The sequence below is a fragment of the Olea europaea genome, chromosome 7, assembly GCF_002742605.1.
Source record: "Olea europaea var. sylvestris chromosome 7, O_europaea_v1, whole genome shotgun sequence".
In the NCBI taxonomy this organism is placed as follows: Eukaryota; Viridiplantae; Streptophyta; class Magnoliopsida; order Lamiales; family Oleaceae; genus Olea; species Olea europaea.
In genome coordinates this window covers 4,107,616-4,121,082 of record NC_036243.1, presented here as the reverse complement: position 1 = coordinate 4,121,082, position 13,467 = coordinate 4,107,616, and the positions used below count along the sequence as shown (strand labels likewise).

Sequence of the window (13,467 nt, the reverse complement as noted above, 5' to 3'; positions counted from 1 at the left end):
TCAAAATAAATGTAAAATACTCAAAGTTGAAATATACTTACAGAAAGACCAATGTTAATAGCCTCTGAAATCCTCATCTATACTTTCATCTAGAAAATATGTGACAAATCTAATACCTGAAATAATTAAGTTGAAGTTACAATGACATTGTAAATTGTTTGTTTTTATCTTACCATTCTTTCTTTTTGTGTACTCCAAAGATAGTTCAAATCATGCTAATATTTATGTAATGATAAGAACACTTACAAGAGTAAAGTTTTCGAAGATCCAAAGAGAATTAGGAATTGTTGGGACAATAAATGAGTATCAAGTTGTTGTTGGATGGATGCTCTTCCTCATCAAAACCTAATAAAATTTATACAAAATCCATAAGGCACTCGAAGCAATTCATAACAGTAACTATTTTAGCACATCAGCTAACCTAGAAGTTTAAGAAAAAAAGGGATAATATAATTAATTGAAAAATAAAGTCATTTAACCGAATATTTAGGTAAACATTTAATCGAGAAATCCTTGTTATTTGAGAAAATTATTGGACAACCTCATGCAAACTCTTTTTATCTATTAGTAACAGAAATTAATTAAACCTACCCTGTAGTAATATTTAGAACATACATTAACCAAAATTAATGAACAATAAAGTCAATATTCAAAACTTAAATATACTTACAAGAACACCAAACACACTAATCTTCAAAATTCCACATGAATATGAGAAATCTTTGGCCACTCAGAACCAGGACCGCTTTCTTTCGTGCACCTCTTTCTCAACAACGGACATAACCGAATATTTAATCGTTTTAATTTGATGAGTCGTTGCATAGCTTCTTTAGAGGGCAAATGCCTAAGCTTTTCACAAAACTCTAGTTTTGATACTTCAAGAAATGAAAAATTCCTAAACCAATTGGGCAATTCTTCCATCTCAAAATCACATATTGTCAAATCTTTTAGGAAAGTAACATGTTGAAGCTGAACTGGTAGAGAGACCCAACCCACTTGACCTTGTAAGTATAATTTCTCCAGGGATTTTACGTGCTTGATATCATCGAGAAAATCTTGAAATGCATTGAACTGGACTGAATTCGAGTATTTCCCAATCCACAATTCTATTAAACTGTTAAGGCATCCATTCCCACTCAATTTAGGAAATGAAGCGAGACTGGGCATTTCGCCACCTCTAGAGTCTGTAGAGATCCCATCCCACTCAATTCAGGAAGCATAGTGAGATCTGGGCATTCACGTACAGATAGATGCTTTAAAGACTTACTACACTCTAGCATTTCGTTTGGCAGGTTGCACAGCTCATGGCAATTACGAATTTCCAACTTCTCAAGGGAAATTTATTTCAGATTTCCACATGTATGTATTTCTAATTTCTCAAGAGACTGGAGGCTACCAAGGCCATAAGGTAATTCCCTCAATTTAGGACAATTTCTAATATTCATCCTTTTAAGAGAAGCTCCACTGCCCCATAAATGGGGAACATGAACTAACTTGCTACAAAAATCTATTTTCAAATATTCAAGGCCAGGAAATACCTGTGTTCCGCTCATTTGTGCTTCTTCCCACTCTGTTAGGTTCGGCATATAAGATATTGTAAAATTTTTAAGTGACGAGAATGATATTCTTGTCTCTTGGCCATCGTTGCTGCTAGTTGAGCTGCAATCACTCTCTCCAAAAAATGATGATCTTATCGATGTTACTTTAACAAGACCCCAAATGCATAGATACATGAGGAGTGGTAGATGGCCTAGCATTGGGATTTCTTCAAATTTGCAATCTATAATTTTGATCTTCATCAATTGATCAAATATCACCAGATGGCCACCAATGCCTTTATATATTCCCATATTTCTAGTCCAAAATGGGAAGTTTTTACCTCGAAATCCTTCAATTGTTAGTCCTTTTAGCTGTTCATGAGGTTGCAGCCCTTCAAGTACACTCTCATCGTTGATCTTATTTTTTCTGAAAGCCATTGAGTTTCTCCAATCAAAGCAAAACTCATAAATGTTTAACTTTCCAGCCATATCTGCATGCTCAGCTTCTGTTTTGCACCTCACCAATTCCAGATTCTCTATTCATAGTTCGACCTTTAATTTCTTCAACTTTCCCAGCTCATCAATTCGACAACCTTCCTTATCACTCACACGAAATAACGACAATGTTTGAAGGCAAGATAAACTTCCGATTTTATGTGGCATCTCGAAATCATCGTGAACATCATCAAAATAGAGATGCTTTAAACAAATCAAGAATTGCAGATCTCTAGGAAGCCTTTGAAGCTCTGTGTACTTGCTTAGAATCCTCAAGGTTTGCAAATTGTAGAGCTTGCAAATAGATTCTGGCAAAGCAGGGAGATCATCATTGTAGGACATATCAAGATAGCTCAAATGTTTCAACGTGCCAATTGATGTTGGCAATTCTTTAATATTTGCATCACATAGCTTTAGAGAATGCAAATGCTTGAAGTACGGCAAAATACCATCTGGTACGCTGCTTTTCAAGATCAATATGTGGAGATAACATGCTCTCTCTTTTATGTCCTTGACTGTTTCCTCTTCAATTGATTCTATTGCAAGGTGTCTAACTTGAAGAATGTCATCAGCAGTGCGACCCTCCATATTCATGAAACTTTCTGATTTCGAAACTGAACATGCAAGATCATAGACAAGATCGTGCATCTTGTAGCTTATGATATTGCCATACTGGTCCTTCATAGGCTCTTGGAAGAAGTAGTTTTACAACAAAATATTAAAAAATTTATTGCCCGTAGTCTCCATCTCACTTTTTTTATCTTTCGGAAGAAATCTTTCTACCATCCAGAGCTGGATTAAGCGTTCTCTATCCATGACCGAATCCTTGATAAATATTGAACAATAGGCAAAACATTTTTTCCGTGATGAAGAAGGTAAGCGATCGTAACTTACCTTTAAGACTTGCAACACACCCTTCTCACCCTCTTCAAGATTTGAAAGCTCATATTGTAGAACTGAATCCCACTCTTCTATTTCCTTTCCTTGCAAAACTCTTCCAATCACATTTGCTGATAGAGGTAAACCTCTACATTTGCGGGCAATCTCCAATCCAGTGATCGCAAATTGTTCTGGTACTTCTTTATCTTGAAATGCCATTGTTCTGGTTATCGACCAGCAATCGCCTTCTGTCAATGACCTCAAGCAACATGGATGATCGCAAGTGTTCACAATAGATGCCACCTTTTCCTTACGTGTGGTGACGATAATGAAATTTCCATTTCTGAAGCTAGCTCCCACTAGTGTTTTTTTTGAATTCATCCCAATCTTTTGTTTCTTCATTCCATAAATCATCGAGAACAAGCAAGTATCTTTTGTCTTTTAATTTTTCTGCAATCTTTTTGTTGGATTTTTTGATTCCCAATAATCCGGGCGATGATTTAAAGCAGTTGTCGGATTATTTATCGACACCATGGACTTAGCTCGGCTCAAAGATGAACTATACTTTTGGATGGTTCGGGTTTGGGCTGGATGATTATTTGGTTAGTTGGACCATTTAGTGATTAATATAGAGTTGAATATTGGCTCATTAGTTTAGGTTAATTGGTAGCCCACTTGGAGAACCCTATACCCAATTAGAGTGATCTAAACTAACCTATATATATGTACTTATCTCCCAGCCGTTTTTGGTGTGTGTGTGTGTGTGTTGTAGCAATGGAGAGGAGAGTTGAGAGAAGAGAGGCAATCAAGAGAAAGGGAAGCCATGTGAGGTTGTGAGTGAGATTCAACCAGTGTGATATATTCTTCTTCCTCTTCATATCTTTGTGGATTTCTAACACCACCACCCTTCTCCTTTGTGGGGTTAGAGAGAGAGAGAGTAGTCCAAAGTGAAGGCGAAAGTCTCGGGTCGAGCCAAGGTAAATCGGTGTTCGTTTGATTGTTTTATGAGCCCGGGATCAAGATTTATAGAGGGATTTCCGCTACAAACGGTATTAGAGCTTGTGTTATTGATAAATCTGTGATTTTTGGAGCTGAAAAATGGGTTGGAATTGACTAGAAATCGGACAGAAAAACAGGCAGAAAAACTAGACAGTTTTCTGGGATTTTTTCAAATTTCTGCCGAATCTGTTTTGGCGTTTTTTGGTGAAACCAAAAGGAGTTTGGCAAAACGGACACCACCATTGGACTTTACAGCTGGAGACGGTTCAGAAAGGTCGGGGCGTCACCAGCGCGTCGCCGACTGGCTCCGGCGCGTGGGAACTCCAGCGAGGCGTGAGTAGGAATCTGGGGATGCTGTCTTCAGACAGAATGCTGCTAGTGACGATACGGACTCTACGGTGTTGTCGAATTTCAGTTTTGAGCAATGCAGTGAAAGGTGAACGATTTTGCCCTTGGACATTCAGGTGCCGGGTGCTGTTTTTGTGTTGCTGTAATTATTGGTGACTTTAGGACAAACAGTGATGATTCTAAAGTGGTCAATTCACGTCTCTCGATATTTACGGACCTTCAGACGTGGTCCGCTCGGTATCTCTTTGCTTTTTATTATTGTAGTTAAAATAAATGTGTAGGTTAATTATTTATTTTTTGGCATTGGAAGTCATCGTATGGGGTGACGTTAGGTTTGGGGTTTAGGTTAATTATTTATTTTTTCGCATTGAAAGTCATCGTGTGGGGTAACGTTAGGTTTGGGGTAACCATTGCTTGTTGCTAGACCTAGGAATTACATGTTAATTAATTGCCTTAAATTCCATGTGAATTTGTCACCAATTTTTCTATACCGATAGAATTGCATGTGACCTTAGGAAAAATTACTTAACTATTTTGTGTGAATTATGTGTCAGTACTTTACTTGTGGTCATTATTTGGTATTATTGACATGTATAGGTCTAAGACAAGTGCGAAAAATAAAATATGTTTTAACTGTGATAAAATTTGGGCATAGTTGAAAGAGATTGTCCTAAGATGATAATAAAAGGAAAGATGAGGATAGAGACGAGGTGAATATGACTTTAGGATCGAGTAGTGATCCTAGTGAGATTTATTGAGAATAAACCTAGTTACTGCATGTGCATCTGTGTATAATCCTTTCTGCATGTATGTGATCATTTGATTCTGTTGAAATGTTGATGTTATACTTTCAATATGTTTGATGTGTGTAATTGCATGAATAAGAGTGACATATTACTTTGTGTAATATGTTTACATGAATAGTGGGTTAAGTTTTGTGGCGTACTCTATTTGCTCTATGAGTGGTGAGAGAGTGTGGTAGTGAGAAGAAAGTTGGGCAGCCATTTCTCTCCTTTATCTTTGTGAGCCTATGTGGTTTGTGAGATTATGTAAGGCAGCCATGTTAGGGTTATATTCTTCCTCTTTGTGAGCCTTCTTTGTGAGTGTTGTGAAGTAACCGACTCTTTCTTCGATTTTTCTTTGTGAGTGCCACCTTCGCCATTTTCTTTGTGGATTTTTTGGAGCTTTGGTAATTGGAGTAACATTTGTGGTCACCGAAAGGTGTTGTTTTGCCGCAATGAGTTTGTGATGCATTAGCAGTGAGTTGGATGTCTTTTGGTAAGGTGGAGTATAGATATCTAGGGATACATGGTGATTTGTACCTGGGAATGTGGAGTGTGACATTTGGATCACGAGTGGAGATGTGTGTAGAATCCTTTATCTGTGAAAGAGACCCTGTACAGGTGGAGTGCGAGAGAGGCACTTCTATCACTTCTGTAAGGTGGAGTCCCATTATCCACGTAGGTTGGGAGAAGTGATGCGGTGATAGAGGATTATCCCGAGAGCTTGGGATCTATTGTAACTTTCCAGTTAGATATGAGTTAAGTAATTGGTTTAGTGAGCATTGTGGGCGATGAGAGGAGATATGTGTTCTCGAGGTGTAAGCAACACGGAATGGGATAGGATAAGTGTGGTAAGATCTTTTCTTAGGGTCATTTATACATTTGTTGCATATGTGCATGACCATGTGTTGATTAACTAGGTGTTAATCTGTGGTTCTGTGTGAATGTGGTTTTGAAAAGATCTGTGTGTGTTATCCTATATATCTTCATCGCATGATTGTTTGTTCAATGTGAATACTTGTTTCTATTTGGGTGTTCTTGACCTTAGCCCTGGTGAGTACATGGAGTAAGTATGATATGTGTTTCGGTTCGAAACACGAGGTAAGGTATGTGACTCCAATTTTATTGGATTACCTTGATTGTGCAAGTATAAACTGTGTGTTTTGGTTGCTTGCAGATTATTGGGCATTAAGGTGGAGATTGTTGGGTTTTTTTATACCCAAAAATCCGGACGATGATTTAAAACAGTTGTCGGATTATTTATCGACACCATGGACTTGGCTCGGCTCGGAGATGAACTACACTTTTGGATGGTTCGGGTTTGGGATGGATGATTATTTGGTTAGTTGGACCATTTAGTGACTAATATGGAGTTGAATATTGGCTCATTAGTTTAGGTTAATTAGTAGCCCACTTAGTAAACCCTAGGCCCAATTAGAGTGACCTAAACTAACCTAAAAATATTTATTTATCTCCCAGCCATTTTTGGGGTGTGTGTGTGTTGTAGCAATGGAGAGGAGAGTTGAGAGAAGAGAGGCAACCGAGAGAGAGGGAGCCATGTGAGGTTGTGAGTGAGATTCAACCATTGTGATATTTTCTTCTTCCTCTTCATACTTTTGTGGATTGCTAATTCCACCACCATTCTCCTTTGTGGGGTTAGAGAGAAAGAGAGCAGTCCAAAGTGAAGGCGAAAGTCTCGGGTTAAGTCGAGGTAAATCGGTGTTCGTTTCATTGTTTTCTGAGCCCGGAATCAAGATTTATAGAGGGATTTCCGCTACACTTTTGAACAACAGCTTCCTTGCTAACCCCCATCAAATTTTTCGATCAATAATAATTCCAGGATCCTTTTGCAAAGCGTCAGCTGATCAAAATTTTCTAATACACAAACCCAAATCGTTTTGTCGAAATGGTTTCCTGTACGATGGTTTTCGAAGATCTTGCATGCCAAAGTCGTCTTACCAAGCCCTCCCATTCCGACTATGGAAAGGACTGAAAGGACATTATTGATCGAGCTGGTTATCATTTCCAGAATTTTTGATTCATCACTTTGTCTTCCAATGACAATTGGATCAACTGTGAAGCTGTTAGTTTCCATGACCAGAGGCTTTGAACAAGGATGATCCATAACTCTGTTGAGACCAAGGCTATCAGCTTCGTTGTTTATCCTCTTGAAATTTTCATTTATGCTCTTGATCTTGTGTGACATCTTCCAATGAAAAGTGATTTTGTGCGCCATCTTTTGCAGAAATGTCATAATGAAAGGAAAGTTTAAGCACCCAATTTTGTCCTCTGTCTCTATTGTACGACGTAAATCTTTATATTTGATCTCGTCCAAAACGTTGTCGGCATCATAGGCAGCATCTTTGAGGCCTTTAAGCCAGCTTTCAATAGCCTTCTCAGTGATTTCGCGCTTCTTAGCATCGTCCAAAACTTCGCAGATCTTTTCGAAATAGTTTTTCAAATTTTCAAATTCTTTCTCAAAGCCCCGCAAGAGTTTGAATTCTTCAACAGCTACCGGAAACAAATTCTGAAGTATGGTTTTTACACCGTCAATAGCCACAGCTTTCATTTTTTCTCACTTTGGAAATTTAGTATGTGTGATTGATTAAAGGTTGAACCCCAACCTTGAGGGTCCCCACTGCCCCGCTCCTAGAGCATCGTGAGGGAGGTAAATCGCGGGATGTGCTCCAACAGGTCAGGGAACAAGAGCTTGCAAATTCGAGGAGTTTGTGGTGTAAATGATTGTTTTCCTCTGCTTAAGAAAGGTACACTTAATTATTGATCAATCCTTTAGTCAAAGTCTTTTTACAACCTACTTGCTTAAAATTTAAATTTTAAACTAATTAAAGTTCACATTCAATATTAAATACATATTTCATGGGTTATATAACTTTTCTATCACACATTTCTTCAATTTTTATCAAATTCTTCTCAAAATCAAATTTTAATCCCACCAAACATAAACTTGCCCACATTTATCATTAATTGCACCGTATTTTAATTGCAAAGAAGATTTTAAAATTTTCTTGCTTTTTCGTACTAGTTTATGTTTTGAGTTTCACAGAATACTTAAAAGATAACATATTTTCAGATTGTCGGTGCCAAAATGCTGCAAAGATTTCAGTGAGTAACTCCAACATTTTGAAAAGTTTAGTAGTCAAAACCCAATATTTAAATTGTATTGAGCAATCGAAGATGTCAACTTAATTTCTAACTAAGGACAATTCATACCTACTTATTTATTGATAATTGAATTCTACATTTCTCTTTCTACCGACTAAATCATATGCCTCATAATTCAAATTCCAATTCCAATTCCAATTCCAAAACAAGAAAAATGTCTATGAAATGCCCATGTCTGTGGAGAAGTTAATATGAAATCATGTGAAGATAGTTCAAATCGTTCTAATATTTATGTAATGATAAGAAAACTTACAATAGTAAAGTTGACGAAGATCCAAATAGAATTAGGAATTGATAGGACAATAAATGAGTATCAAGTTGTTGAGGGTGGATGCTCTTCTTCATCACAACCTAATAAAATTTATACAAATTCCATAAGGCACTCGAAGCAATTCATAACTATAACTATTTTAGCACACTAGCTAACTTAAGAAAGGATAATATAATTAATTGAAAAATAAAGTCATTTAACTGAATACTTTGGTAAACATTTAATCGAGAAATCTTTGTTATTTGACAAAATTAAAGGACAACCTCATGCAAACTCTTTTTATCTATTAGTAACAGAAATCAATTAAAACCACCCTGTAGCAATATTTAGAACATACACTAACCAAAATTAATAAACAATAAAGTCAATATTCAAACTTTAAATATACTTACAGGAACACCAAACTTCACAGATCTTTTATTATCAGATGGGGAATATGAGAAATTTTTGGCCACTCAGAATCAGGACCGCTTTTTACCCTGCATCTCTCCTCCAATATCGGACAAAACCAAATATTTAATAGTTCTAATTTGGTGAGCCGTTGCATAACTTCTTTAGAGGGCAGGTACTTAAGCTCTCCACAGTACCGTACTCCTAGACTTTCAAGAGATGACAAATTTCCAATCCAATCAGGCAAGGCTTCCATTTCAAATTCATATATTAACAATTCTTTTAGGGAACTGAGATGTTGAAGCTGATCTAGTTGAGAGACCCAATCTCCCGAACCATATAAGACTACTCTTTCAAGGGATTTCATGCGTTTGATGCCGTTGATAAAAGATTGAAATGAATGTAATTCCATTGAATTTGGGAAGAACCCAATGGACAATTCAATTAAGCTGTTAAGGCATCCCATCCTACTCAATTCTGGAAAGGAAGTGCATGACTTTAAACATAGTTCCTGTAGAGATTTCATCCCACTCATTTCAGGAAATGAAGTGATATTTTTACATCCACCCACAACTAGAGACTGTAGAGAACCCATCCCACTCATTTCAGGAAGTGAAGTGAGATTATGGCAGTGTTCCACACATAAAGTCCGTAGAGACGTACATGAAAATAATTGTGTCCACTGCTTTTGGATTTCTTAATGGATGATAATATAAAAGTACAGTTAAAGAGTTATTTAAATAATTGTACAATACTTCTAAATTTTTTAATGGATGATTATATATACACCACATTTATAGTTAATTGCATTATATTTTTATTGTAATGAAAGTTTTCAATTTTGCTCATTTTTGTTTTCGAATTTACTCGTGCACTAACTTCCAAGTAGAAAGGGTCCCAATGTCTCACTAAAGACCATTTGATTTCCAACTCAATTATTTAATTTGTATTTCTATCTACCTAATAAATTACACTCACACAGTATGATTTTAAATTATTGATATTGATATTTACACATCATTAATCACTACATCTCATCCCATTTGTATCAACAAACTAATTTGATGACATTGCAAGCGGTGATCTTACACCATTATACCGAAATAAATTGGGAAAAGTTGTGACATATCTATAAAAATTAAAAGAGGCAATTACGAATTTCCAACTTCTGAAGGGAAAGGAGGCCTTTTTGTCCACTTTGATATGAAATTGATTTCAGATTTCCACATGATTCTATTTCCAATGTCTCAAGAGACTGGAGGCTACCAAGGTCATAGGGTAATTTCCTCAATTTAAGACAATTCTCAATTTTCATCTTTTTAAGAGAAGCTCCGCTGCCCCGTAAATGGGGAACATGAGCTAACTTGTCACAAAAAAGTATATCCAAATATTCAAGGCAAGGAAATACCTGTGTTCCGCTCATTTGTGCTTCTTCCCAATTTATTAGGTTCGGCAATTCCATTATTACGAGACTTTTGAGTGACGGGAATGATTCTCTTGTCTCTTGGCCATCGTTGCTGCTATTTGTGGTACAATCACTCTCTCCATAGAATGATGAACTTATCAATGTTACGTTACCCAGATCCTGGATAAGTAGATACTTGAGGAGTGGTAGGTGGCCGAGCACTGGGATTTCTTCGCAATTGCCACAACTTATAATTTCGATCTTGATCAATTTATCAAATATCACCGGAAGGCCAGAATTGCCTTTATATATTCTCATATTTCTAGTCCATAATGGAAATTTTTTACCTCGGAATCCATCAATTGTTAAGCATTTTAGCTTTTCATGAGGTTGCAGCCCTTCAAGTACACTCTCATCATTGACGTTACTTTCTATGGAATTCGTAGACTGACTCTCATCATTGGAATCCGTTGAACAATTCCAATAAAAGCTAAAATTATAAATGTTTAGCTTTCCAGCCATATCTGCATGCTCCGCTTCTGTTTTGCAACTCACCAATTCCAGATTCTGTATTTGTAGTTTGCCCTTTAATTTCTTCAGCTTTCCCAGCTCATCGATTCGACAACCTTCCTTGTCACTCGCACAAAATAATGGTAACGTTTGAAGGCAAGATAAACTTCCGACTTTAGGAGGCATCTTGAAAACACGGCAAACCTTATCAAAACAGAGATGCCTTAGACGAATCAAGAAGCGCATATCTCTAGGAAGATTGAGAAAACTTAAGCAACGTAGAATCCTCAAAGTTTGCAAATTGTAGAGCTTGCAGATAGATTCTGGCAGAGTAGTGAGAAGATGATTTTCGGACACATAAAGATATCTCAAATGTTTCAACGTGCCAATTGATGTTGGCAATTCTTTAATATTTGCATCACATAGCTTTAGAGAATGCAAATGCTTGAAGTCTGGCAAAATTCCATCTGGTACGCTGCCTCTTAAGAACAAGGTGCGGAAATAACTTGCTCTCTCTTTTATGTCCTTGACTATTTCCTCTCCAATTGATTCCATTGCAAGGTGTCTAACTTGAAGAATGTCATCGACAGTGCGACCCTCCATGTTCATGAAACTTTCTGATTTTGAAACTAAACATGCAAGATCATGGACAAGATCGTGCATCTTGCAGCTTTTGATATTGCCATACTTGTCCTTTTCTGGCTCTTGGAAGAAGAAATTTTGCAACAAAATATTAAAATATTTATTGCCTACAGATTCCATCTCACCATTTTTATCATTCGGAAGAAATCCTTCCGCCATCCAGAGCTGGATTAAGTCTTCTCTATCCATGACTGAATCCTTGATAAATATTGAACAATAGGCAAAACATTTTTTCAGTGATGAAGAAGGTAAGCGATCATAGCTCACCTTTAAGACTTGGAACACACCCTTCTCCCCCTCTTCAAGATTTGAAAGCCCAGACTGCAGAACTGAATCCCACTCTTCTATTTCCTTTCCTTGCAAAACTCTTCCAATCACATTTGCTGCTAGAGGTAAGCCTCTACATTTGCGAGCAATCTCCGATCCTGTAATCGCAAATTGTTTTGGTACTTCTTTATCTTGAAATGCCATTGTTCTGATTATGGACCAGCAATCACCTTCTGTCAATGACCTCAAGCAACATGGATGATCGCAAGTGTTCACGATAGATACCACCTTTTCCTTGCGTGTGGTGACGATAATGAAACTTCCTTTACTGGTGCTAACTCCCGCCAATGTATTTTTGAAAGCATTCCAAACACCTTCTTCTTCATTCCATAAATCATCGAGAACAAGCATCTATCTTTTATTTTTTAATTTCTCGGCAATCTTTTGAATAACAGCTTCCATGCTATCTCCATCAGATTTTTCTTTCAATAATATTTCCAGGATCCTTTTAAAAAGCGTCATCTGATCAAAATTTTCTGATACACAAACCCAAATCGTTTTGTTGAAATGGGTTTCTGTACGATGGTGATTGTAGATCTTTCGTGCTAATGTCGTCTTGCCAAGCCCTCCCATTCCGACTATGGGAAGGACTGAAAGGACATTATTGTTCGAGCTGGTTATCGTCTCCAGAATTTCTGATTCAACAACTTCTCTTCCAATGACAATTGGATCAAAAGTGAAGCTGGTAGTGTGAATGGCCTGAGGCTGTGCCAGAGGATAAGCATTCAAATCTCTATTGAGGCCAAGTCTATCAGCTTTGTTGTTTATCTTTTCAAAGTTGGCATTTATGTCCTTGATCTTGTGAGCCATCTCCCGTTGAAATGTCAAAGTGCTCCATTTTCGTTTTTTCGTGCGCTGGGTCTCGATTGTAGGAATCAACTCTTCATATTTGATCTCGTCCAAAACATTGTCGGCATCATATGCAGCACCCTCGAGGTCCTTGAGCCAGCTTTTAACAGCATTGTCGGTGATTTCGCGCCTCTCAGCATCTTCCAAGACTTGGTTGATCCATTCCAAATATTTTTTCAGATTTGCAAATTCATCCTCGAAATCCCGCACAAGTTTGAGTTCTCCGGTGACAAATGCAAACAAATTCTCCAGCATGGATTTTACACTGTCAATAACCACAGCTTCCATTTTTTCTTGCTTTGGAAATTTGGTGGTGTGATTGATTGATTTCGGGAGGTTGAGAGAGTAAGAAAGGTGGGTACAGATTGCAAAGTGGAGTTGTATGTGGTGTAAATGATTTCCTTTTTTTTCTCTGTTTAAGAAGGGTACACAAATTGAATTATTCAATACCATCTATTATTAGAGAATGGGCCCAATTCCGATTCCAAAGCAAGAAATATGGATGAAACGCCTGTGGTTCCTGCCACTTTCCAACTTGTAGTGGAGAAGTTAGTGTAAAATTTTGATTTCTTAATACTAAATTAGGTACCATAACTTTATGAATTAGTCACAACGTCCATTTTCATTTGCATACACTAACTAATTTGGTGACATTGCAAGTGGAGATTTTAACAGTGTTCACCATAGTATCCAATTTGATTTTTAAAAAAAAGTATGATTAAAGAGCTATGAAAATAATTGTGTCCACTACTTTTGGATTTCTTAATGGGTAATATTATGAAAGTATGTTTAACGAGTTATGGAAATAATTGTGCCCCTTACTTTTAGATTTCTAAATGGGTAATAATA

At 37.0% G+C, this 13,467-nt stretch overlaps 2 protein-coding genes across 2 annotated transcripts; both read right to left on the bottom strand.

Moving 5' to 3' along the window:
- Positions 1 to 1,094: 1,094 nt before the first annotated feature.
- On the bottom strand, positions 1,095 to 12,170 carry LOC111396721 (putative disease resistance protein RGA4). Its single transcript, XM_023023198.1, has 2 exons — positions 10,045 to 12,170; positions 1,095 to 1,319 (listed from the first exon to the last, which is right to left on the bottom strand). Exons 1-2 carry the CDS (start codon positions 12,118 to 12,120, stop codon positions 1,137 to 1,139), a joined length of 2,259 nt encoding a protein of 752 aa, XP_022878966.1. The 5' UTR covers positions 12,121 to 12,170; the 3' UTR covers positions 1,095 to 1,136.
- LOC111396722 (putative disease resistance protein RGA3) lies at positions 12,097 to 13,080 on the bottom strand. The gene has a single exon (XM_023023199.1). It carries the CDS (start codon positions 13,069 to 13,071, stop codon positions 12,121 to 12,123), a length of 951 nt encoding a protein of 316 aa, XP_022878967.1. The 5' UTR covers positions 13,072 to 13,080; the 3' UTR covers positions 12,097 to 12,120.
- Positions 13,081 to 13,467: the final 387 nt, after the last annotated feature.

Bases quoted from the DNA above. Each gene is read 5' to 3' on its own strand.
- LOC111396721 (XM_023023198.1), bottom strand. From the start codon at position 12,120: ATGCTTGTTCTCGATGATTTATGGAATGAAGAAGAAGGTGTTTGGAAT. The intron at 1,320-10,044 runs ATTCGTAATTGC...GAGAAGTTGGAA, and splicing joins TTTCCCTTCAGAAGTTGGAA to ATTCGTAATTGCCATGAGCT.
- LOC111396722 (XM_023023199.1), bottom strand. From the start codon at position 13,071: ATGGTATTGAATAATTCAATTTGTGTACCCTTCTTAAACAGAGAAAAA.